The following is a 26,097-nucleotide window of genomic DNA, read 5'->3' as shown; positions in this document are numbered from 1 at the left end:
GTAAATCTTGATGGGCAGCAGACAAGGTGGAACCTGCACACAGTGAGTCACTGGGAACAAGTGGGCTCAGGTCAGGCCCAGGGAGAAGGCATTATGTTGATTCTTGTTCCCCCTATAGACTGTTATAACAGGTTAGGTGGTAGCTTGAATAGGATGGAGTATAGGGAAAGAGTGATGGACATTTATGTAGAGATACATGGTGTGTAGTCAGGATGGCCAGTGGCCCTATTGTCACCTTCAAGGAAGTAATCTGGTTCTAACCTGGAACAGGGCTTTGCACAGAACATGGTGCTACGTGTATTCCGGTTAAGCAACAACATCCCTTCATAATCAAAGGTATTTATTATAATCTGTAAAGAGTCAAGGAAAATATTTTGCATATTATTATGCATCTATTCCATAAGGAGTCCATCAAACAGGAATGACAAACATGGTTTAGAGTTACTTTAATGACAAAGTGAAAAGCCAAGATATGACACAATTGGTTCTTCAGTCACTTTTATTCAATGTTTATAATGAGATTATGCTATTTTTACATACACGTTTGTGTTTTCACTACAAACACCATGCAAAGGAAAGAAGCCCAGATCTCACCCCTCGACTCTAAAGAGAGAAAAGATCTTACGTAAATACTGACCAAGTTTTAATGATAAGCAGGGGAAAAGGCAGTGACAAGGGTTAGGCCTGAGTAGGCCTCAGGCCCTGGCTGGACCTTGCTTGAAATTTTACTGACGGACCATATAAACAAATAGGGTGCAAGCTGAGAATTTCCCTGGAACTCATCTCAAAATGGGGTTCCCACACCACTTCAGTAAGATTATTGCTGCAGATCAGGAGCACATCCAAGGAAGTTCACTATATTTCCAGTGACAACCCAAAGCTGTTACCTGTATTTGTACCCAGCCATGGATTTGTCTAGAAAATGTCAAAGCTAGCCCAGAGTGGGTTGTTACAAACAGAATCCACCTTGTATGCATATCCCTCTCCAGATTCTTAATGCCAGAAGTTCTGGTATTTTCCAGTTAACATGCCAGACAGCATAGGCAGGCTGAATCCCAGTTATCACACATACTGCAATATGATTCCCAACACAGCAATGTAAGTGGAAGACAAAAGATTGTTGTTCTTGACTGAAGCTAAATTATTTAGTGCATAATCTGGAATAAAGAAGCACATTGTAAATAGTTATGCTGTGCAACTGTTTTCAAGATTTTCTTTTAGTGTAAAATATCATCTTTTCAAAATATCACTTGACACTGAAGAACAGGGGGTTCACTTTTCAAACTGAATTTCTTTTACATTCTGTATTCCAATTGTGTAAAATAATGGGTTGTTAATTTTTTTCTATGCACATTTTAAGGTAATTATTTATAAATGGAAGTTTTTGTGACTATGACACCTTAGTATCACCACCTTAGTAGTTCTGAGCATTGAAAGGAGTAAATATTTGTATCCTTAGGGACAGCACAGTTGTCAGATAAAATACATGCATCGTGCTCCCATGATGGTATCAATCAAACCTGATTGTACCTACTATTCTCCTCAGTGTGGAGAATGACTTATGTAAAAAAAACTTGCATTCTGTTATAAAGATGTGAAATGTTAATTTGCAGTTTTATCAGCTGCTCATAAACCTTTTTAAAGGAACACACCGCTATGATAAATAAATAATGGACACTTTTTGAAGCATCTGTTACTTCACATTCTACCCTAGGGAGACACAAAAACTGCAGATTTGCATTAATCTTTCAGAATTCACACATTTTTGAACTTCTGTCGGCCAAGACAGAGAGTGGTTCATGTTTGCCACTGCTTTGTGGTATGTGTGGGTTGGATTTCAGCTTACAGTTCAACTGTTGATTCTGCAGTAGGGCAGCCACTTTGGACCCTCTCTCACATCAACATTTCATCTACGTTCGGCACCCCCTTTTCCTGAGTAAAGTGTCTACAGCAGACAGAGACTTTCTGCTAATAGCTGTCAAATTTTCTAGAACAGTGAGTGAGAAACTCAACACCGTCCAGGACAAAACAGCCTATTTGACTGGCAAATAATCACCACCTTTTAAATTTGCTCCCTTTGCCTCTGATGCACAATGCCAAGATGCATCAACAGACACAGCTTCCAAACCTGTCACATTTATTACCAAGGAGACAAGGGCAGCAGAGACACTTGGGAGTACCACCAGTTGCAAGTTCCCCTCCAAGATACACACCTTCTGACTTTGAATGATATTGTCTTTTATTCTCACTGGCGCTGGGTCAAAATCCTGCAACTTGCCCCCCGATAGCACTGTTGGGTGCCTCTACATGCCATGGACTACAACAGTTCAAGGTAAAGGAAGTTAGTGATGGGCAATAAGTACTGATTGGGCAGTGATGCCCACATCTCATGAACGGATACAACAAAACCGAAACATCTGGACCCAACTAATGAACCTTTAATGATTCTATTTATGATTATTATTTCTCACTTGGCCAAATTTCACAGCTGATACTCTGCAAAATTGTGTTTCCATTTCGCATGGGGACTAAGTGTGTTTCTGCCTTGTTGGGAGGTGGCGTTAATAGTACATTTTTAATATGTTTATAATATATCTCTAGAATGGGTTTCAATAATAAAACTAACCCTTTACATGTTAACGCAAGAATTTCTACCCAATTTAATTACTACAAGCAGTCAAATACAGGCAGAATTGGCAATCCAGCACTCTTTCTAAAATATTCCAAAACTCATTGTGGTCAATCAGGGAGTGGGAGCAGAAGAAAACCTGTCCATCCCTCCTCACCTGGTATCAGCAAATCCTGAAAGGGAAAGGTTCCCAGTTCTGCTGAAGATTCTCCTTTTCGAAGTCCAATGCCCAGACTCATCACCTCAGCTGCTGTGTGTGAGTCAACCCAACGCCGCACTATTTCTTGGCTTTCATTTTCTTTCAGATAATTAAGGTTTCTACCAAGAAGCCCACGCAGTCTCTGAGCAGAGAGTTTCTGAAAGAGATCAGTAATCCTGTAAGTTGATCGGTATCCCATGCGCTTACTTTAATACCACCCCCTCTAAGCTGAGACTAACCACATCTGAAGTCACAGTGTATCATGTGTTCATAAGTTGATTTACCCAAACTACCTTCTTTGAAAAAAATATTATAAAATGCCTGCACTATCATTTGCAATTGCAAGTTATCCAAAATCCATGATCTATAAAGAAAATGATCTCTCATGAACAAAACTGTTTGCTCTGATGAAGAAACATCCAGACTTGAAACATTAGCTTGCTCTCTCTCACTACAGAGGCTACCTGACCTGCTGTGATTTCCAGCATTATTCGTTTTCAGAACAAAAGCTGTTTGTTGAACCCTATTTGTATATCTTTGGCTATCTCTGGTCATGCATTGCATGCGTCATCTTTGAAGCATCCAAGTTTTCTAATGGTATAAGTGCAAATTATCATCGATTGTGCATCTGTTTTAGTTTATTCCTGAGGTGGTGTTCCTTCGCCAGCAAATGTCATTGTTGTGGCAGGTGTTACAGCAGTGGTGTTGTTGCTGAGCCATTTACTGATGATAGACTCTGTTGCCTGTGCAGTTAGTACTGTCATTCCTTTCTCATCAGCCGTTAGACGTTGCAGCTTCTCAAGGTAAATAATGATGTTTGTGGTGATGTCGGTTTAGCTGCTTATTCTCATTTCACTGTTTACAATCAAAGTGACAGTATCTCTGCACCAGTCTCAAATTGCCCAGTCAATTGAATTTTGTTGAGAGTGTTGAATATTTTCACTCTAACCAGATCAATAATTCTGGCAATGATTTGGCAACTTTGTCAAAGCAAAATTTGTCTTTCACTTTATTTTTGTGACTCACTACTGTGACTATTCTTGTCTTTTTTTTGTACCACTGGGAGAGGTAGTTTGTCTACAGCATGACATTAGTCACTGGACTAGTCTACTTTCCATGGCTTTGGTAGGTACATTTGTCCACATCCAATGACGGGCACAATTGCCGTCTACTCTAGAAATATAATTGGCTGGTCCACATGAATATTCTTCTGGAGCTGGGAAAATACCAAATGACATATCTAATTATTTGTGCCACCCCAATGGTAACTAGAATTTGGTTAGACAAGTCCTGGTTTCATCAGTTTCATTTGCCAGTATCCATCCTCTATTCAGGGCAATAAAACCTACACTTTGGCTTACTGGGGGTAAAATATCTTCAATATTTTCAACTGAAATCATTTGGATTAACTCATGCTCTCAGTTTTCCTTGTTCTAATCTGTGTTACCATGCTGCTAATCCAGTCTGCAGGCATTACCACTTCCTTGATTTCTCTCTTCTTTTCCAGCTTCTCTATCTTGTTTTAAGGCTGGATTTAAACACCGTGGGAGTTCTTCTAAGCATAAGCTCAGTAGGTCTCACTTTCTCATCTACTTTGAGAAGATAATCACCAGGAAGACCTGTAAAAACAGCTTCCTGTGCAGCCTGCTGCACGGTGAAACACTGCAAATCTCTTCTAGTTCATATCAGGTTACCAGTCCAACTTCAGGCTTGTTTCAGCCAAAATACATCGCTTTTTTTTACTGTCTGTGATCTAGAACTCTTGCTCTCGTGATGGCATAGAAGGAAATTGAAATAGTATTTTTTTAAGTGTTGTGTATTCTTGTTATAATCATTTTAAGTTCACCAAGAATCCACTGGCGGCAACCAATCGGATGTAAGAACGGGAGTAGGCAATTCAGCCCCATGAGTCTGTTCCATTATTCAGTGAAATTGTGGTTACTATCTATGCTAACTCTATTCATTTCTCTTGACTCCACATCCCTTTGAATCCCAGTCTTAAAAATATCTTCTAATCTGATATTTAAAAGTATTAATTGAGTCAGCATGTACTATGTTTTGAGGGAGATAGTTCCAAACTTCAACAACTCCTTTCATGCAGTAATACTTCATAAATTCTGTCCTGAATTAGCTGGTTCTGATTTTAAGATGATGTTCTTCATCCTAAACTCCTCCACTTGTGGAAAACTTTCCCTGATTTATCAATTAAAACTTGCCATCATTCCAATCAATTACCCCTTTCATTTCTATAACAGAGTAAAAGCAAGTCTTTAAAAGCAAGTTAGTTCCTTATATTCTGATCCTTGAAGTTCTGGTAACATCACTGAGCTCCTTCAATGTTCCTGATGTTGTCCTCTTTACAATGGGAAAACCAAACATGGAATGCTTCCTGTCACCTGTCATCTCTGCCTTGTCCTAATTTTCTCACCTTGACCTACTACAGTCTTCCAAGGAAGCTTGAAGCAAGTTCAACACACACACACACACACACGCACACGCACACGCACACGCACACGCACACGCACACACACACACACACACACACTACACTGGACACTTTATAGCCTTCTAGATGGTAGACTTAGATTATAATCTCTGATCCCAATTGGATTTATGTTCTTTTCTATGGTTTGATTTTTTCTTGTTTTCTTCCTATTCCCTTTACCTTTCAGTTGGAGAGCAATAGTCCGGCCATCGATACCTCATCTAGGCATGTGTTTAGTTTTGTTACTTGTCCATTACTACCAATGAAATGTTTCTTAATTATTGGGGCCTGTCCTCCACAGGTCACAGATCTTCCCCTACTAACACTCCCTCCCTTCACTTGCTTAAAACCTACTCATTGAGTCATACAGGATGGAAACAGACTCTTCGGCCCAAGCAGCCCATGCTGACCATACTCCCAAACTAAACTAACCCCATCTGCCTGCCCTTGATGCATATCTCTCCAAAACATTTCTTCTTCTTCATATACTTATCCAAATGTCTTTTCAACATTGTAACTTTACCCACATTCACCATTTTCTTTGGAACTTCATTCTGCACACAAACCTCCCTTTGTGTAAAAAAAAATCACCTCGCATGTCTTTTATAAATCTCTCTCCTCTCGCCTTAAAAACAGGGCCCCTGGTCTTGAAATCCCTGACCCTAGAGAAAAGACACCCTATCCAGACCCCTCATGATTTTATAAACCTCTGTAAGGTCACCTCTCAACCTCCTATACTCTAGTGAAAAGAGTCCCAGCCTATCTGGCCTGTCCTTATAACTCAAACCTTCCATACCCGGCAACATCCTGGTAAATCTTTTCTGAACCCAATTCCTTTTCACAGATCTGAAGGAAGAATCACTACCTCTATTTCTCTCGGAATAGATCTGCCAGACCTGGTTCCAGCATTTCCTGATTTCCTTTGTGGTTGATTCCTAACTCTCTTCCAAAGTGATTTGTACTTAACAATGTTCAATCACTGGCAAAGAAGTACAAGGAAAGGTCCACCCCCTCCTTTCTTAGGACAGCTAGTAATTAGCAATGCCAATGCAAGATTAGCATTTAAAAAGGATGATCAGCACTTGTAACTCGCTCATGATAGGAAATGATGGTATTTCTTTGTGGAAGTATGGTCAATATGAAGGAACATCCCAAACTAAACTTAACTGAGTTGCTTTATGAAGAACTTTCCAAAGCATTGAAAATTAACGTGAACGGATAACAAGAAAGCTAATGATACAGTTCCATTGTGTAAAATTTGGCTTATGATCTTTCTGCCTTAAAATAGGGCGGTGATTTTCCCCTGGACCTTCAGATGCTGAAGAATCTCCGACGTGGCCTCATGCTGAGCTGTTGCACTGAACACAAGCTGCCAACCAGCTGAAGGGCTTGAAATGTGCAATTAGAACAACCACCCCAAGGATTGATGGGTCTTTGTCACTTTGACGATGAGAAGACCTGATCTAATTTCCTCTCCGAGCAACAAGCAGCTCGCTGGGAATAAGTAACTGCAATAATTTATACAAGGCCTTTAATGTGTTAAAATAAATCCAGATGCTTCACAAGAGTGTAATAATAAGGGACAGAAGGATCTTGGCATCCTTGTATGTCAAATGGTAGCATGATAGCACATCTACTATATGGAAGGCAACTGAAGGGATGGAGTGCAAAAGTAGGAACATTCCTGTACAGGGCACTGGTGAGCCCCAGGTACAGTTTTGGGCTCCTTACATTAGGAGAATTGGAAGTGGTTCAGAGGGTTCACTAGGCTGATTCCTAAGTCAAAGTGTTGTATGAGATAAGGTTGAGAAGGTTGGGCCTGTGTTCACCAGAGTTTAAAACAATACGAGATGATCTCACTGAAACATTCCAATTCAGAGGAGTTTCAACAAAGTAGTTGTTTCCCATGAGAATCGAGAACTAGGTGGAAAGGTTTCAAAAATAAGGGGTGTCTAATTAAGATTGAGATGAGGAGGAATTCTTTCTCTGAGAGGCAGTTAGCCTTTAGAATTCTCTTTCAAAAGCTAAAGTGAAGGCAGAGTGATTGCAAGTACTGAAGGTGTGATCTACAAGACAGTTAGGGGTTATGGGAACTGGGAGGCAACTGGAGTAAAGGCCAGCTGTGATTCTATCGAATAGCAGAGCAGATTTGACGAACTGAATGGCCAATTCCTGTTTCTTTTCTAATGATCTTATAATTATGATCTAATGCTCAACAGAGATGAGAAGGCCAGATTGCCAAAAACCTGGCTTAAGGAGTTACTTAATGGAGGAGGTGGACAGATTTAGAGAGAGAGCTACAGAGCGTATTCTTACTGAAGGGGATTTCAAGCACTATCTAAAGCTTTGAATCGCCTCTTACTTTCCAATCACTGCTAGAGTTTAAAGCAGGATTTTGAAACGTGTTGAGAAGACTTTCTGGACCAATTATTCAAGGTGTCAGCAACACTATCCACAGGTGTTTTGGGAATTCTCTGAGGCCATCATCTCGATAAAGAGGAGCACTGTAATACTCCATCTTGCAGCTTCATTATGGCAGGTACCAGAAGATATCGAGGGAGTGGTTGTTCATCAGCACCTTACTGCCTGTATTGTGTGTGAGGAATGGCAGTAGGTGAGGCTAGGGAGAGCAGCTTGTGATGCTGCAGGACACTAGGCATAACTGTGATCCCTTACCGGTAAAGAACAACCTCTCTCCATTAGGACCTCCTTGCCCAGGTCCTTCAGTACCACATCTGAAACCCTGGGCGCTGCCCTTGTTTGGTTCCTATAGCAACTGACATGTGCCAGTGTGGTAGCCAGCACGCTCTAGCCCTTCATTTGAACATGATGTTGTGATGCTGCTGCTCCTATAACAAGGTTATGTTGTCCTTGGATTTTTTTTCAAAAGGGGTTGTAAAAGGCAGAGGTTCCGATTTGTCTGGGATTAGGCCATTTTGATGATGGCCAACAGATGCTGCCTAAGGCAACAATCAAGGAAAAGAGCATTTAGGTTGTTTTAAAAATACTTGTACAATGAAAGGGGAGTGGCCAGCTCTCCGAGTTCAAGAATTTTTCTAATTTGGTTTAGACTTTAGCTGGGCACCCTGAGAAGCTGCTGGGGGGAAAAAAAAGTTCCATGTCTTAGCCAATGATCACTGGCTGATCCTCTCTACAGTCTTTCTCTCCTGTAAGAACCTGTGTTTGAATTTACATTTTTTTTAACCAAGGGGTGTGTCTATGGAGTGCTGTCAGAAATCAGAACAGCTCTTTGTTAAGCTGCGGGGGATATAATCTGGGTCGGATTTTCAAATAACTGCTATTCTGAATTCTACTATCTGTTTCTTGTGTTTCATTTGGTAGTCTGTAAATAAATTCTGTTTTGTTTAAAACCGAGTGGTTTGACTCACTCAGCTGCATCACTCCTGGAATATCCACCTTACATCTGCTTACAACAACTAGAAAAGGTGGGGTCAGGGCTACCTTCTTGAAATGCTTTGAGGGGGTCTGGCTTGATTCATACATACTTTACATTGCTGCATAGAATTTCATTTTGAGTGTGTGTACAAGTTCCTATTTTAGTATGTGAGGGAAAGATCCGATTATAGTAATCAGCAATTCAGGCCAACATTCTGAGTGAAAACAGGGCTGTCAAGCAGCAGGTGTGTTTTCCCAGCTCAACACCATTTCCTGTTTGTTTTCATTCTTGTACAAAAATATCTCTCTTTGTACATAAAGCACCCACTGCTCCCAGGAATCAATACTTCAAATAATTGTTTGATACGTTTATTTTGCAGCCACAATAAAACCCTTATGATGTGGCATTTAAACGTTTAATACTGGCCCTCGGAATGCAAAAGTGATTCACTCTGGAATGTTTAGGAGCAGATAGTGGTCTCATTTGTAGAGGTAGGTGCTGCTGAGATACTTCAGAGGCTATGTGGGCACTTCCACCTGCAAGTGCTCTCAGAAGCAGGTAGTTAAAGTTAAAGTTATTCCGGGCAATATGATTAGGACTCCTGAATCAGAGGGGCAATCCCTCTAATGGCATCAGCTGGGCTGTGGGTATGGTCTTTCCTGCCAGTAGTCTCTTCTCTTGAGTGTGGATCTTCCATCTCCAATGGTTTCTTCTGCCGTCAGCAGGGAGACTATTTCCACGGAGATGATGGACTCCACAAGTGAAATGGGCACTCTGTTCTTGACAAAGTGCTGGTGTGTCACCAAATCAGACCCGATTTCATCCATAATCGACTTAATTGGCAGCCCAGCTCCAGGATTTGGGCAGCCGATTGTGGGCTCTGCCCACCCAGGGGAAACAGCTCTGGCAGCTGGAAAGCCTCCGGGGAGCTGACCCACTTCCTCATCTCTCAGTCGCCTCTGACTCCACCATTATGGGAGCTGGAAAGATCAGCTCGAAACATTGAGAGAAGAATTTGGGTTTCAGCTCTCGGAAACTAGACTGGAGGTTTCATTATTTTGCCTCACTTAATAATCCATAACAAAAGCGCTTCAAATAAAAATGCAGACCCAAGAGCTCAGGACAAATTCAAACTTTCCATTGGCACCTACTTCTACTTCAGCTGGATTGAGTCTCTCGAATGTTTCATAGTCCATGTTGATCCTGCTGATAGCTAAAATCCGCAGGTCAGCTGCTGTAGCACCGTCTTCAGGAAAATAGAAAGACTGTTACTTCAGCATGTATATGTGTGTCTATGCATTTGTGTTAATATGTGTGAGTATGTGTCAGAATGTGTGTGTGTGAATGTGTGCGCGTGCATTTGCCTGAAATGTGTGTATGTGTGTTTGCTCATGTACACATGTGTGGAAGTGTGGTGCCTATGTGTGAATGTATGTGTGTGCGTGGGAATATATTTATGTGCATGTTTACATGTGAGTCTGTGTATGTGAATGGTGTGTGAATGTGTCTATAAATGTGTGTTTGCATACATATCTGTTAAAGTCTGTGTGTATGTGAATGTGTGTCAGTACATGCAGCATGTGTCTCTGAAGGTGAATGTGAGTGTCTGTAAATATGAGGTATGAACATGAATACATGTTAATTAAAACCACTATAAAAAATTCAGAAAGAAAAACAGAAATATTGCAATTATTAAATATTGTGAATGTTGTTAAATGTTTCAACTTTAACAATATCCTCAAAAAATTAACCTAGACACTAAATTTGTCAGATTGTAATATTACTTACCAAGATACGGTTTGATCGAGTTATAATAGGTTTGCCGGTTAGCAGTGTGATGCTGGAATGCATGTTTAGCAATCCCAAACATTATTCCTTTCTTTGCCTGAGAACATGCAGAAATATCAAGTGGCTTCACTTTCCTGTGACAGAATGGTTAGGACATTACGTTAAAACCTTTTTTTAGAATGATGGTACTGTGTATGTTGACTAAAACCGGTCATATTCCCTTAGTTCAAAATGAGGAGCTATGTCCTTCTCATTTTACAGAGAACTTCATTAGTCCATGTCTTGCCTTGGGTCAGTAGTAATAATCTAACCTTTAAACTGGTTACTTGAAGACACCATGTCGACTTCACTAGGGGGCACAGTGCTTTTGAAGAAACCAGAGAAACAGGGCTTCGACAGCAGATTTGATTCGCTAACCATTTAACACAATGGTTAGCGAATGGGCACAGTGGGGAGCCAGGGCTCACCATTCGAGAGGCAAGTTAATCAGAGTTTATGACTGTGTTTTCCAAACATTTTCAAACCATGGCCCCATTCTTGAGCCTTGAAAACTGTTCTGACCACTCATTGAGATTTGAGAGAATGGTGAATGTGGGGAGCTGGTACAGATCTGTGAGAATGGAGATGGAAGGACCCCAATGGGTGCAGGATAGAGATCTGTGAGAGCTGGGCACTGGGTTGTCCTGAGAATGGCTGCCTTTTAGAGCTGAACTCGGTCAGACACCCGCAGCAGCCATTGTTACCATGGAGCTCATGACCCCAGACGGTTTCGGCACCCTCATTTTGGTTTAAAATGTTGATATGTATCTTATTAATGAGGTGATGGAGAGGGATGTTCGTTTCCAAGACAGGTACAAAGACTACTAATCTCCATCAGCAAAATGAAGGGGCTGGTCACTGACTTCAGGAAGCGGAGTGGAGGGCACACCTCTGTCTGTAACATTGGTGCTGAGGTGGTGATGGTCAAGAGCGTCACGTTCCTGGGAGCGGTGATCACCAACAATCTGTCCTGGTCAATGTTGACACAACATGTCAAGAAAGTCTTTACTTCCTCAGGAGGGTTAGGAAATTCAGCATGTCTGAAAGGACTCTTGCCAATTTTTATAGATACACCATAAAAAGCATTCTCTCTGGATACTTCACAGTGCGGTTTGGCAACTAGTCTTCCTAAGACCGCAAGAAAATACAGAGAGTTGTGAATACAGTCCAGTCCATCGCACAAACCAGCCTTCCATCCATTGACACCATCTACACTTCCCACTGCCTTGGGTAAGCAATGAACATAATCAAAGACCACTCCCACCCTGGTTATACTCTCTCCCACCCTTTTCCATTAGGCAGAAGATATACAAGTTTGGATATATGTAGCAACAGATTCAAATACAATTATTTGCTTACATATGAGTCGGAGACAACAATGTGCAGACCTATAAAAAGAGATTAGAAACAAAACCATCACACAGCAATGGCAAAGGGCCTCTGCATCACAAGGTTATAGGTGTCAGTCTTACACTGGGGGAACTGAATACAAAATGCTGGTGACACTTCAGTGCAGCACTGAGGGAGGACTGTATTGTCAGAGGTGCCAACTTTAAGAGATGTTAAATGAAGATCCTGTCTGATAGATTTTTCACACAGAGGGTAGTGCATGCATGGAATGAACTAGCAGAGGAATTGGTAGAGGTGGGTATAATTACAACATTTAGAAGACATTTAGACAGGTATGCGAACAGGAAAATTTTAGAGGGATAGGGACCAAATGCAGGTAAATTACACTAGTTAAGTTTGGGATATCTCGTCAGCATGGATGCGTTGGACTGACGGGCCTGTTTCCGTGCTGTATGACTCTATGTAAACAATTCCATAGCACTATTCCAGGAACAATAGAGACATTCTCCCCGGCCAATATTGGCTCCTTGACCAACATCACTAAAGCTTATTACCTTGTGATTTTCTCTGCTTTGAGTGGAAATTTGCTGTGCAGAAATTGCCTATTGTATTTGTCAATAGCATCAACACTTTAGGATATGCTGAGGTTGTGCTCTGTAAAGGTAAGTGATTTTCTTAGAAACATTTATCATAATCCAACCCGTTACAGAAGTGTTTAATTTGACCCCCCCGAACAAGGAGCCACCTGCTCACATGAAATGCTCCTTTGTTGTTAATTGCTATCATAATTGCTACTGTAATGTTTTAACTGACACTTTCTGGAATCCTCAGGTTTAACGCTGCCCAGGCTCGAAGGCAAGTTGTGGTAAAAGTCAGCATTTGTTGTTGTGCATGCTTCCAGCTCTTTATCAGATGCTTTTGTGTATTTTTACTGGACAGGCTGAACTGGCAAAGAAGTGATAGGTGAAGAGCCATCAAGGACCATAGATACCTCTCTCCACTAAAGAGAGTCAATCAGTTAGGTCTGGCTGGAGGGAAACCAGTCTACAAGTGTGGATAAGGGGAGGAGGCAGAACCCCTTGAACTACCAGAACCAGTAAGGGGTTTGAACCCATGCAATTGGCTTTATTCTGCACCAAACTCCACTCATCGAGCCAGCTGAGCTACAAAGAAAAGTGCTAACGTTTAACCTGAAGAATACAGGCTTCAGTGCCACTACTCTAGGATGGTATGTCAGTGTACTGTTAAAAGATACTCAATATACCATCACTGTTTCACAGCGTGTACCTGAGGGTGTAAAGATACCAAACTCCAGCTTAATTGGAGGCAAAGCCTACATCAGAGATGTGCTAAAATGATACATTTCAGAGAATGCAACACTCACCTGAGCTCAGTGCGAGAAATGGTTTCTAGTTTCTCTTCACTGGCTGTACACAGCATTGGGCCACCAATTACATATAATGCAGTTGCATCTAATACCCCAAGTCCTTTCAGATAGTGTGACCGCAATGCAATAGTCTGAAACCGGAAAGATATTTCAAATTAGAGATTGGTTCAGACTCAAAGCGATTTGCAAATGAAACAGGCAATTGGGAGGCAATGTTTCTCATACAACGAGTAGTCGAGATTTGGAGTATGCTGCCTCATTGCAGCAATGATTACAGATTGAGTAGCAATCTTCATCAGGGATTCAGACCAATATTCACAGGAGAAAGAATTTAAGGATAGGAGTATGCAGGAGGTGGGAGGAGAGCAACTTCAAAATAAAACAATCTCAGTCTCAATGGGTTGGATTGTCCAGTTCTTGGATAGTAGAATTTTATTACTGTTGAACAAAAGTTATATAGACCTGCTGTGATCTAACGGAATGACTGAATTGGCTGAAGGCTCTATTCCTATGACACAGGAATTATTATACCATTTAAGTGAGAGTTTGTAAACCCAGTGCAGCTTCTTACCATTGCAGCACTTCCAGTGTTCTGTACTGCTTCTGCAAGTACATCAGGATCTGTTATGTTCCACTGGCTGATATCATCAATGGTGTACACAGTAAGGATTATTCCCAACTTCTTAATCTCTTCTTGAGGAAGTCCTCTGGGGTATATCTGTGTTGGAATATTTAAGCATAAATTGATAGCAAGGCACATTTCAAGACAAAGGGAAACCCAACAGGTCAGGTGGAGAGTGAAGCAGAGTTAGCATTTTGAGTCCAATATGACTCTTCTTCTGCTCTGTGATGGAAAACTGAATAATTGCTGGCACAATGTATGAGATTTCTTAAAAATATACTTCATGGCATGTATATGTTGTAGACTAGGCCAGTATTTTTGTCCATTTCTAATTGCCCAATGGGCAGTAAAGAGTCACCAACATTGCATTGTGTTTGAAATCACATATAGATCTGCTAAGGATGGCACATTTCATTCCTGAAAAGACATTAGTGAAGAGACATTCATATTATTACAACAAGTGACTGCGGTCATATAGGTGCCATGAGGCCAGCTTTTTAATCCAAGCTGCTGTGATAAGATTGGAATCGATGTCCTCAGAACATTAGTCCATTACCCACTGGTATTACCAGTATGCCACCACCTCCCCATAACAACAACTTCAATCTTATATTTATGTAGCCCCTTGGATGTAATAAAACATTCTAAAGTACGTCACAGAAACAAAGCCATAAAGCAAAATTAGACATGCAATGCAATATTTGTGAAGATGGACAGAAGATTGGTGAGAGAGGTTTTTCTTAAAGGCAGAGAGGGAAATGGAGAGGCAGAGAGATATGGAAGTGAATTTCAAAGCCTCAAATTTATGGAGGGTAGCATGTGGGGACTAGCTAGACATCCATGCACTGGAATAGTCAGGTCATGAAACTAAGGAGGGAGGTTTTTTTATTCACTCATTGGATGTGGGTGTTGCTGGATGGGCCCATCCTTAGTTGGTCGTGAAAAGGTGCTTGGTGAGCTGTCTTCTTGAACCTCCATGATCCAGGTGCTGTTGGTAGACCCACAATGCCCTTAGGGAGAGAATTTCAGGACTTTTGATCCAGCAAAACTGAAAGAACGGCGATCTATTTCCAAGTCAGGATGGTGAGAGGCTTGGAGGGGAACTTGCAGGGGGTGGTGTTCGGATGTATCTGCTGCCCTTGTCCTTCTAGATGGAAGTGTTGAGTTTGGAAGGTGCTGTCTAAGGAACTTTGGTGAATTTCTGCAGTCCATCTTGCAGACAGTACACACTGCTGCTACTGAGCATCAGTGATTGTACAAGAAGCGGATGCTTGTGGATGTGGTGCTAATCAAGCCGGCTGTTTTGTCCTGGATAATGTCAAGCTTTTTTTGGGTTGTTGGAGCTGCATCCATCCAGACAAGTGAGGAGTATTCCATCACATACCTGACTGTTGCCTTGTGGATGGTGGACAGACTTTCGGGAGTCAGAAGGTGAGCTACACGCCGCAGTATCCCTAACCTCTGACCTGCTCTTGTAGCCATTGTGTTTATGTGGCAAGTTGAGTTGAGGTTCTGGTAAATGGTAACCCCAAGTATGTAGTTAGCAGCAGATTCAGAGATGGTAATGTTACTGCATGTCAAGAGCTGTTGATTAGATTGTCTCTTGTTGGAGAGGTTCATTACCTGGCATTTGTGTGGCACAAATGCAAAGTCTGGATATTGTCCAGATCTTGTCGCATTTAGAAGTGGACTGCTTCTGTATCTGGGGAGTCACAAATGGTGCTGCACATTGTACAATCATCAGCAAACATCCCCACTTCTGATTTTACGATGGAGGGATGGTCATTGATGAGGCAGCTGAAAAAAGTTGGACCTAGGACACTACCCTGAGGAACTCCTGCAGAGATGTCTTGGAGCTGAGATGACTGACCTCCAACAATCACAACCATCTTCCTATATGCCAGGTATGACTCCAACCACTGGAGAGTTTACCCCGATACCAGTTGATTCCATGAAGGGCTCCTTCATGACACACTTGGTTAAAAAAGGCTTTGATGTCAAGGGCTGTCACTCTCACCTCACCTCTGGAATTCAGCTGTTATATATGTTTAAACTATGGCTGTAATGAGGTCAGGAGCTGGTGGAAGTCGACCTGGTGGAACCCAAATAGGGCCCCACCATGCAGGTTATTGCTGAGCAGATGCTGCCTGATAGCCCTGTTGATGACACCTTCCATCACTTTACTGATGACTGAGAGTAGACTGATGGGGTGGTAATTGGCTGAATTGGATTTATCCTGCTTTTTTATGTGCAAGGCAATTGTCCACATTGTCGGTTGGAAGCTAGTTGTCTATCTGTACTGCAACTTCTTGGCTATGGGAGTGGCAAGTTCTGGAGTCCAAGTCTTCAATACTATTGCTGGAATGTTATCAGGGCCTTCATTTTTGCACTATCCAGTGCCTCCAAACATTCCTCGACCTTTTTCTTTCTACACTTGCTTTGTTTGTTGATGAGCTTGACTTGACTATGTTAGAGGACAACTTTACATTGATGCCTTATGCCCAATACAATATTAATGAAGAGAATGACTGGAGATTTAACACCTAAAAAGCTGTCATTATAGAGATGTCAGCATAGCTACGTATTGCTTCAGTGTAACTAAATCATATTTAAGAACAGGCACAAGCCATTTAGTGCTTCAAACCTGTTCTGCCATTCAGTCAGAATATGACTGATATGTTACTAAATCTATCCATCCACTTCAGTCCCATTTCCCCTTAATATCTGAGACTAGTAAAAATTCTATCAATCTCAATTGTATTAGCATACATTGCTTTTTGTCAGAGAGATTGAATCTACACTGCAATCCAATCAAGGTCAATACATCCCTTTCCAAGGTTTTTGCTAATAATCAAATATATTACATCAAACATGGCTTGATAGGGGCTTGTTTATCTGTAGCAAAACTTGCTCCCTTTTGTGTACTAGCCTTCTACTTAAGACTAACATTTTAAAATTTTCCCTTGTTAATAGAGTCATTGAGTCACAGAGATATACAGCATGGAAACAGACCCTTCAGTACAACCCGTCCCTGCCGACCAGATATCCAACCCAATCTAGTCCCACCTGCCAGCACCCGGCCCATATCCCTCCAAACCCTTCCTATGCATATGCCCATCCAAATGCCTCTTAAATGTTGCAATTGTACCAGCCTCCTCCACATCCTCTGGCAGCTCATTCCAGACACGTACTACCCTCTGCGTGAAAAAGTTGCCCCTTAGGTCTCTTGTATATCTTTCCCCTCTCACCCTAAACCTATGCCCTCTAGTTCTGGACTCCCTAACCCCAGGGAAAGGACTTTGTCTATTTATCCTATCCATGCCCCTCATAATTTTGTAAACCTCTATAAGGTCACCCCACAGCCTCCGATGCTCCAGAGAAAACAGCCCCAGCCACTTCAGCCTCTCCCTGTAGCTCAGATCCTCCAACCCTGGCAACATCCTTGTAAATCCTTTCTGAACCCTTTCAAGTTTCGCAACATCTTTCTGATAGGAAGGAGACCAGAATTCCACATGATATTCTAACAGTGGTCTAATCAATGTCCTGTACAGCTGCAACATGACCTCTCAACTCCTGTACTCAATACTCTGACCAATAAAGGAAAGCATACCAAACGCCTTCTTCACTATCCTATATATAATTTTAGTTATCTGTAAATATGGACACTAGACAATCTGTGCCAGCACCCTGCCCTCTAAGTCACAAGGTTTTGGGCTCAACTCCCATTCCAGGACATGAGGGCAAAATTAAGTCTGAGGCACTGGAGGGAGGGCTGCATTGTTCAAAGTTCAAAGTGCTGTCTTTCAGGAGAGAAGCTAAGATGAAGCCCATAGCTTTTGCAGTATCCAATGTCTCCAATCGCTTCTTAATTGCATGTGGCGTGAATCAAATTGGCTGAAGACTGGTACCTGTGATGCTGGAGACCACTGCAGGAAGCCAAGATAGATCACCCACTCAGCACTTCTGGCTGAAGGTTGCTGTGAAAGCTTCAGCCTTATCTTTTGCACTGATGTGCTGGGCTCTTCCATCGTTGAGGATGGGAATAATTGTGGAGCCTCTTCCTCCAGTGAGTTGTTTAATTGTCCACCACCATTCACGACTGGATGTGGCAGGACTCCAGAGCTTAGATCTGATCTGTTGCTTGTGGGATCACTTAGCTCTATCACTTGCTGCTTATGTTGTTTAGCATGTTTGATGACTTCACAGATTGACACCCCATCTTCAGGTACTCGTGCTGCTCCAGGCATGCTCTCCTGCACTCTTCATTGAACTAGGATTGATCCCCTAGCTTGATGGGAATGGTTGAGTGGGAGATATGCTGGGCCATGAGGTTACACATTGTGGAGAAAAATTCTGCTGTTAATGGCCCATAGTGCATCATGGCTGCCCAGTCTTGAGTTGCTAGATCTGATCAAAGTCTGTCTCATTTAGCCACGGTGATAGTGCCACACAACTTTGGACGTTATTCTCAATGTGAAGGCAGAACGTCATCTGCACAGTGTGGGCACTCTTACCAATGTGTCATGGACAGTTGCATCTGCATCTGGCAGATTGGCCAGGATGAGGTCAATTATGTTTTTCCTTGTTGATTCTCTCACCACCTGCTCCAAACCCAGTCTAGAAGCTATGTGCTTTAGGACCCGATCAGCTTGCTCAGTGGTACTGCTACTGAGCCACTCTTGGTGATGGACATTGAAATCCCCCACGAAGGGTACATTTTGAACCTTTGCCATGCTCAGTGTTGCCTTCAAGTGTTGATCAAAATTAATCAACTGAGGGAAAATGGTAATCAGCAGGAGGTTTCCTTGCTAATGTTTAGCTTGAAGCCATGAGACTTCCTGAGAACAAAGAACAAAGAACATTTCAGCACAGGAACAGGCCCTTCGGCCATCCAAGCCTGCACTGATCCAGATCCTTTATCTAAACCTGCCAATTATCTAAGAATCTGTATCATTCATGTATCTGTCTAGATACTTCTTATGTGACGCTATCATGCGCACCTCTACCACCTCCACTGGCAACACATTCCAGGCACCCACCACCCTCTGCCCAAAGAACTTTCCACACATATCTCCCTTAAATGTTTCCCCTCTCAACTTGAACTCATGACTCCTATCAATTGAATCCCTCGCTCTGGGAAAAAGCTGCTTGCTGTCCACCCTGTCTATACCTCTCATGATTTTGTAGATCTCAGTCAGGTCCCCCCACAAGCTCTGTCTTTCTAATGAAAATAATCTTAATCTACTCAACTTCTCTTCATAGCTAGCACCCTCCATACTCAGTGAACCTCCTCTGCACACTCTCCAAAGCATCCACTTCTGTTTGGTAATGTGGTGACCAGAACTGTACGCAGTAATCCAAATGTGGTCGAACCCAAAGTCTTATACAACTATAATATTATCTGTCAACTGTTGTACTCAATACCCTGTCCAATGAAGGAAAGCATGCTGTATGCCTTCTTGACCACTCTATTGACTGCTGTTGTGACCTTCAGGGTACAATGGACCTGAACACCCAAATCTCTCTGCACATCAATTTTCCCCAGGGCTTTTCCATTTACTGTATAGTTTACTCTTGAATTGGATTTTCCAAAAGACATCACCTCGCATTTGCTCAGATTGAACTCCTTCTGCTTTTCCTCTGCCCAACTCTCCAATCTATCTAGATTCTGCTGCATTCTTTGACAGTTGTCTTCACTATCTGCTACTCCATCCATCTTAGTGTCATCAGCGAACTTGTCAATGTTGATGGCTCCCAGACCAACCCCCTCCCAACTATACACAACTGTGTTGCCACCTGTGCTGGGTCTGTGCTGTCTGTGGGACAGGACATATTCAGGGATGGTGATGGGTGGGTATCTGGGACATTGTCTCTAAGAGATGATTCTGCTATTGCTTGACTAGTCTGTGAGTCAGCTCTCCTAATTTTGGCACTGGCCCCCAGATGTTGGTAAGGAGGCTTTTCAAGGTCAACATGGCTGTTTCTGCTGTTGACATTTTGAGATTAGATTAGATTCCCCTACAGTATGGAAACTTTGGCTTAACAACTCCACACTAACCCTCTGAAGAGTAACCCACCTAGACCCATTTCCCTCTAACTAATGAACCTAACACTATGGGCCATTTAGCATGGCCAATTCACCTGACCTGCACATCTTTGGACTGTGGGAGGAAACCAACGAAGACACGGGGAGAATGTGCAAACTCCACACAGGCAGTTGCCCAAGGCTGGAATTGAACCTGGGTCCCTGGCACTGAGAGGCAGCAGTGCTAACAATTGAGCCACAGTGCCACCCAATGGTGCCTAGGTCAATGCCAGGCGATCCATCCAGTTTTATTTCTTTGAGACTTCATAGTGATTGATTCAACTAAATGGCTTGCTGAGCCATTTTGGAGGGCAGACGAGAGTCAACCACATTGCTATGGGCCTGGAGTCACCTGTAGGCCAGACCAAGTTAGAATGGCAGATTTCGTTCCCTGAGGGACATTAGTGAGCCAGATGAGTTTCTCCAACAATCGACAATGGTTTCATCGTCATCAATAGATTCTTAATTCCAAATTTCTTTTAATTGAATTCAAATTCCACCTTCTGCAATGGCAAGATTAGAACCTGGGTCCCAGAACATTAGTTGAGTTTGTAGATAAATAGTCCAATGATATTACCACTCCCACTGAAGTGTAGAGGTACGAGTGGCATTTGGAGAGCTCCCTTTAGATGAAGGGTCAATGTTGAGCAGTGTTAACTTGGTCATGACTCAGATGTGTGGTTGGAAGATTAACTCTGGATCTTTTATGACACCAAATCTGTGACCAAACCAGTTTATCACAACTCTCTGTTGCAAGGAAGAGGGATGGAGTCGATAGTGAGAGAATGAAGCATGAGAGTGGAGATTCCCCTTTGTACTATTGGAAATGTCATAAATGGGAGGTAACACAATCTTTGGTTTTCTAATGGATACCCAACCCCACCCCAATTGGAACATGTTCATGGCTAGCATGTTGTGCTTGCATAGTGCAGGCCTGGGCCTGGGCGACACAACGTTAGCACTGCTGCCTCACAGTGTCAGGGACACGGGTTCATCCCAGGCTCGGGTCACTGTCGGCGTGAAGTTTGTGCACTCTCCCTATGTCTGTGTGGGTTTCCTCCGGGTCTTCCATTTTCTCCCACAGTCCAAAGATGTGGCCATGCTAAATTGCCTAGTGTTCAGGGATGTGTAGGCTAGATGCATGAGTTAGGGGATTGGGTCTGGGTGGAATATTCGTCGATGTGGACTTATTGGGCCAAATGGCCTGTTTCCAAACTGTAGGGATTCTATGAAAAGAAATTTGGCAAATTCTATAATGAATGTTGATTCAGAGTAGGAAAGAAAATTGAGGCAGTGCTAAACATTTCAAAATAAAAAGCGTTTTGTTTTGTAGTCCCAAGTGACCTTCTCAACCAAGTATGGATCATTTGGAAGGATCAATTATCTTTTCCTTTAGCAATTTCTTTGGAAATTTCTTTGGAAATCCCTTATCAGAACACATGCTCACAATGAATTTGGCAGTGGTTTTTATGTGGCCTATCTGGACATTACTGTGAATTATCTACTTTGTCATGATGATGGGTGGAAGATCTGTCCTCTCCCCTCCCCTCTCATGACCTTCAATCTTTATGTTCAGCCACACCTTCCCATACTCCCTTCAACATAGATACTAGAGAAATGCCTTGGACGTGACGCTTTTAGGATTTAATTGAAAGTCATTAACTTAATAGGAACTTCACATTGTGAAAGGAACAACAAAAAAAAATTGTTCAACATACGATGATCATTTAGAATCAAGATTAATGTGGTGTGAGTGCGTTATAGTGGCATGGACACACCTAGAAAAACACAGGAGAAGGTAGATATTCTTCTCCAGAGTTCTGATGTTTTTCTTCCGTAAAAAGAAGTGTCTCCACCTTAAAGTCTTACCTCTCCCAGTTTTCTTTTAATAACAAATAGTTGATCTGTGTTAAAGGCTAAATTTCCCAGTTCAGTCAGGTTTGCAGCCAGGACACTATTGTTCAAACAGGCATCCAGACTGGCCACAGTATAGGTCGATGGCAGCAAAAAATGGTCAGTTCTGTCTGGTGTTATGAAGACCAGGTCACAGCCTGTGGATGTAAAGAGATTGAAACTGGTGAGGAAGGTAACTGCAGCTTAGTTTCCCAATGAACACAATTACTTCCCACTCTTTTAATTCTTGAATTTAATCACCTACTTACGGGCATCAATTGGCCCACTACTGAGTAGGATGTCTAATATCATCCCCACCATTCACATAATGACAGGGGTTAGGGTTAGTCAGGAAAATAGCAGAAATGACTGTCACTGGATTTAATCAGTCCCTGGTTTCTTTAAACCCATGTTTTAAATGTATTCCGTTTGCTCCGATTATCTTTCCATAGATTGTTAAATATTTCCAAGCCTTATCTGTTTTTGATTTAAGTACTTAGTAATGTAATGCAGGGGGAAAAAAGCAGCTAAAAGTACATGTTAGCAATTTAAGCCAGGACATTGCAGAGTGTTGGTGAATCTGAAACGCTGTGGACAGTGAAACTCCTGTTTCTGAATTAAGACACTCTGATAGATAGAGGGAGGGAGATTAGAACCTGAGCATCAGATGTCATTCACATCTTGTAGAGGGCAAAAGGGTCAGAGTGAGGATGGCGTACTGAGTAAAGGTTAGATTAGGTTACTTACAGTGTGGAAACAGGCCCTTCGGCCCAACAAGTCCACACCGACCCGCCGTAGCACAACCCACCCATACCCCTACATTTACCCTTTACCTAACACTACGGACAATTTAGCATGGTCAATTCACCTGACCTGCACATCTTTGGACTGTGGGAGGAAACCAGAGCACCCGAAGGAAATCCACGCAGACACAGGAGAATGTGCAAACTCCACACAGTCAGTCACCTGAGTCGGGAATTGAACCCAGGTCTCTGGCGCTGTGAGGCAGCAGTGCTAACCACTGTGCCACCGTGCTGCCCACTGCCACTGTGCCGCCCACCAGATAGAGACAGGGACCACAGAAACCAGTTCTACCCAACAGTCAGAGGATATTCAGAGTATAGATATCAGAATAGAAGGCTGTTCCAAGTATAGAAGTGGATAACACTATCGTTATAGAGATTCAGTAATCAATAGACAGATAACACCTTTCATGTCTGGTGTCAGGTGAGGGACATCTGAAATTAAAAGCAAGACAGTAGAGGAACAATCAGGAGAGATGGAGAGTCTGAAGAAGAGTCAAAGCAGACTCAAAACATTTTGAGTTCTGTTTCTCTCTCCACAATGCTACCAAACCTGGTGAGTTTCTCCAGCATTGTCTGGTTTTGTTTCCAATTTCCAGCATCCACAGTGTTTTGCTTTTAATCAGAAATGAGGTTTTAGCTTTTGTTATTAAACTAAAAAAAAGAGCAGTAATTAAATTGGGAGAGAGAAATGGAAATATGTGGGTCAAATATTGGAGCAGAAAGACAACTTTGGATAAGCAATTTTTCTACAAAAACACAGAGTGTGAGGAACAAACTGAATGAATTGCTAATGTCCATTGTACTTGGAAATCATGAGATGGTAGCAAATTATTGAAGTAACCCACACAGTCCCATTCCCCTATATTTACCCCTGACTAATGCAGCCAACACTATGGGCAATTTAGCATGGCCAATTCACCTGATCTGTATATCTTTGGGCTGTGGGAGGAAACCGGAGCACCCGGTCAGGATTGTAAATTAATACACCAGTTTCCAAATTTACAGCCCAAAAAACAAATGGCCTTAGTGGTTGAAAATGAAATCATGTCATTATTGACAAGTGCTAGGACCCAGGCTCCCAGGTCTCTGTGGGCTTTACCTGCAGCATCACAGATCCAAGTCTTCATGAACATCTATGCAACATGCACTGACTTCTTTAGACATAAATTGTTCCTCCAGCAAGAATGCCTGTGCCACCCTGCCTGCCCTCCCTAAATGGTCAGCAACTCAAAGGCAGACTCTTAATTGGTTTGTTCTGGGGAAGCTGGAACGCACACAGCTCCTGCAATCAGACTCCGGAACCAAAAATAAACCAGGAACATTCAACCTCATCCTGGGACCTAATAACAAGCAGTGAGTCAGATTGAATTAACAACCTAATAGTGTATGAATATTTATTTAAAAGTACACAATCTGAGTTAAGTTCAACTTAATGCTCAAAAAGGAAGAAACATGATACAGCTCCCAAAGATTTTAAATTTAGGTGAGGAACGATTTCAATGGGACACGATAGGGACTGTCCGCAGCAAACTTAGCAAATCGGTTCGTGGGAAAAACAACTGAGGAGCAGCTGAAGGATTAAAAGTCAGACAAAACCAAGTTCAGGCCCTAATGGCAACAGTTGTAGTTGCCAAAAACCATTAACAACACAGACCAGAGTCAGAGTTATACAGCACGGAAACAGACTCTTTGGTCCAACTCGTCTACATCGACTAGATACCCTAAACAGACCCAGTCCCATTTGCCAGCATTTGGCCCATATCTGTCTAAACATTTGCCATTCATGTACCCATCCAAATGCCTTGTAAATGTTGTAATTGTCCCAGCCTCCACCATGGGGGAGCACGGTGGCTCAGTGGTTGGCACTGCTACCTCACAGTGCCAGGGACCCAAGCTTGACTCCCGCCACAGGTAACTGTCTGTCTGGAGTTTGTACATTCTCCCCACATCTGTGTGAGTTTCCTCTGGGTGCTCCAGTTTCCTCTCACAGCCCAAAGATATACAGATCAGGTGAATTGGCCATGCTAAATTGCCCATAGTGTTGGCTGCAATAGTCAGGGGTAAATATAGGGGAATGGGACTGTGTGGGTTACTCTTCAGAGGGTCGGTGTGGACTTGTTGGGCCAAATGGCCTGTTTCCTCACTGTAGGTAATCTAATCTAAACACTGCCTCTGGCAACCCAACTTGTCCAAACATGCACCGTCTCTGTGTGAAAAATCACCCGTTAAGTCCCTTTTAAATCTTTCCCCTCTCAGCTTAAACCCATGCCTTCTAATTTTGGACTCCTCTACCATGGGAAAAAGACCTTGACTATTTACCCTATCCATGCCCCTTGTGATTTTATAATCCTCTGTAGCATTGTTCCTCAGTAACAGACTAAAGAGAAACAATAGAAAAATGGAAACAAAATCCTGATCATGGCAAATGCGAGAGTTCATCAAAGCAACAAAGATTGACAAAGCAGATAATAAGAGTTACAACAGACAGAATATGAAAAGAAACCTGCAGTGAATATCAAAATCAACACAAAAAGTGTTTAACATTACATTATGGGTTAGGTACAGATCAGAAGCAATTGGGGGTCCCTTGACAACTGACACAGTAACGTTGGTGAAAATACAGAAATGGTAGTTTGCTAAGTAAGTACTTACTGTAAAAACAAAGATCAGTATGCCAAACAGCTGGGAAGCATAAAGAATCAGGGACAAGAACTCAGCAAAAAGTAAGCTTCGTTAATGGAGAAATTAAAGAAATATACAGACCAGATGGTTTCCATTATCAATGTTTTAAAGGGAGAAGGTGAGAACATTGAAGATACCCTAACTACTGTGGGCGGCACGGTGGCACAGTGGTTAGCACTGCTGCCTCACAGCACCAGAGACCCAGGTTCCATTCCCGCCTCAGGCGACTGACTGTGTGGAGTTTCCTCCGAGTGCTTTGGTTTCCTCCCACAGTCCAAAAATGGCCAGGTGAATTGGCCATGCTAAATTGCCCCTAGTGTTAGGTGTAGGGGAATGGGTCTGGGTGGGTTACTCTTCAGAGGGTCGGTGTGCACTTGTTGGGCTGAAGGGCCTGTTTCCACACTGTAAGTACTCTAGTCTAAAAAATACTATAATCTTCCAAAATTCACTCAGTTGGAGAACGGTTCCCTTCAAGGGAATATTATAGCTCCGCTATTTAAGAAAGGTGATCGGGGAGAAGCTAAGGAAACAATGCTCCCAATTATGTTGTTGTGAAATTGTTGTTTCTTAGGAGAGGCAGGGCCATGGAGCATTTAGAAAATTTTCAATTGTCAGAAAATATTACTTTATCATTAATTTAAAGAAGGTTCAGAAAAGATTTACCAGGATGTTAACAGGAATGGAGAGTTTGAGTTATAAGGAGAGACTGGGACTTTATTCATTGGAGTGTAGGAG

The 26,097-nt window shown here is 42.3% G+C and overlaps 1 protein-coding gene across 2 annotated transcripts in view; it reads right to left on the bottom strand.

Annotated features, from left to right (window-relative positions):
- Window positions 1–485: 485 nt before the first annotated feature.
- Window positions 486–26,097, bottom strand: part of LOC132825247 (mesothelin-like protein) — a 36,386-nt gene continuing 10,774 nt past the window's right edge. For both annotated transcript variants that reach the window (XM_060840341.1, XM_060840342.1), the window contains exons 5-11: window positions 21,851–22,032; window positions 13,846–13,992; window positions 13,272–13,405; window positions 10,499–10,632; window positions 9,862–9,956; window positions 2,787–2,985; window positions 486–1,157 (exon numbers count right to left, since the gene is read on the bottom strand). In XM_060840341.1, the coding sequence (XP_060696324.1) occupies window positions 1,063–1,157; window positions 2,787–2,985; window positions 9,862–9,956; window positions 10,499–10,632; window positions 13,272–13,405; window positions 13,846–13,992; window positions 21,851–22,032 (986 nt within the window). In that variant the 3' untranslated portion in view covers window positions 486–1,062. The remainder of the gene's footprint in view (window positions 1,158–2,786; window positions 2,986–9,861; window positions 9,957–10,498; window positions 10,633–13,271; window positions 13,406–13,845; window positions 13,993–21,850; window positions 22,033–26,097) is intronic.

The sequence above is a fragment of the Hemiscyllium ocellatum genome, chromosome 20 (genome assembly GCF_020745735.1).
Source record: "Hemiscyllium ocellatum isolate sHemOce1 chromosome 20, sHemOce1.pat.X.cur, whole genome shotgun sequence".
Lineage (NCBI taxonomy): Eukaryota > Metazoa > Chordata > Chondrichthyes > Orectolobiformes > Hemiscylliidae > Hemiscyllium > Hemiscyllium ocellatum.
This window is presented reverse-complemented; position numbering and strand designations above follow the sequence as displayed.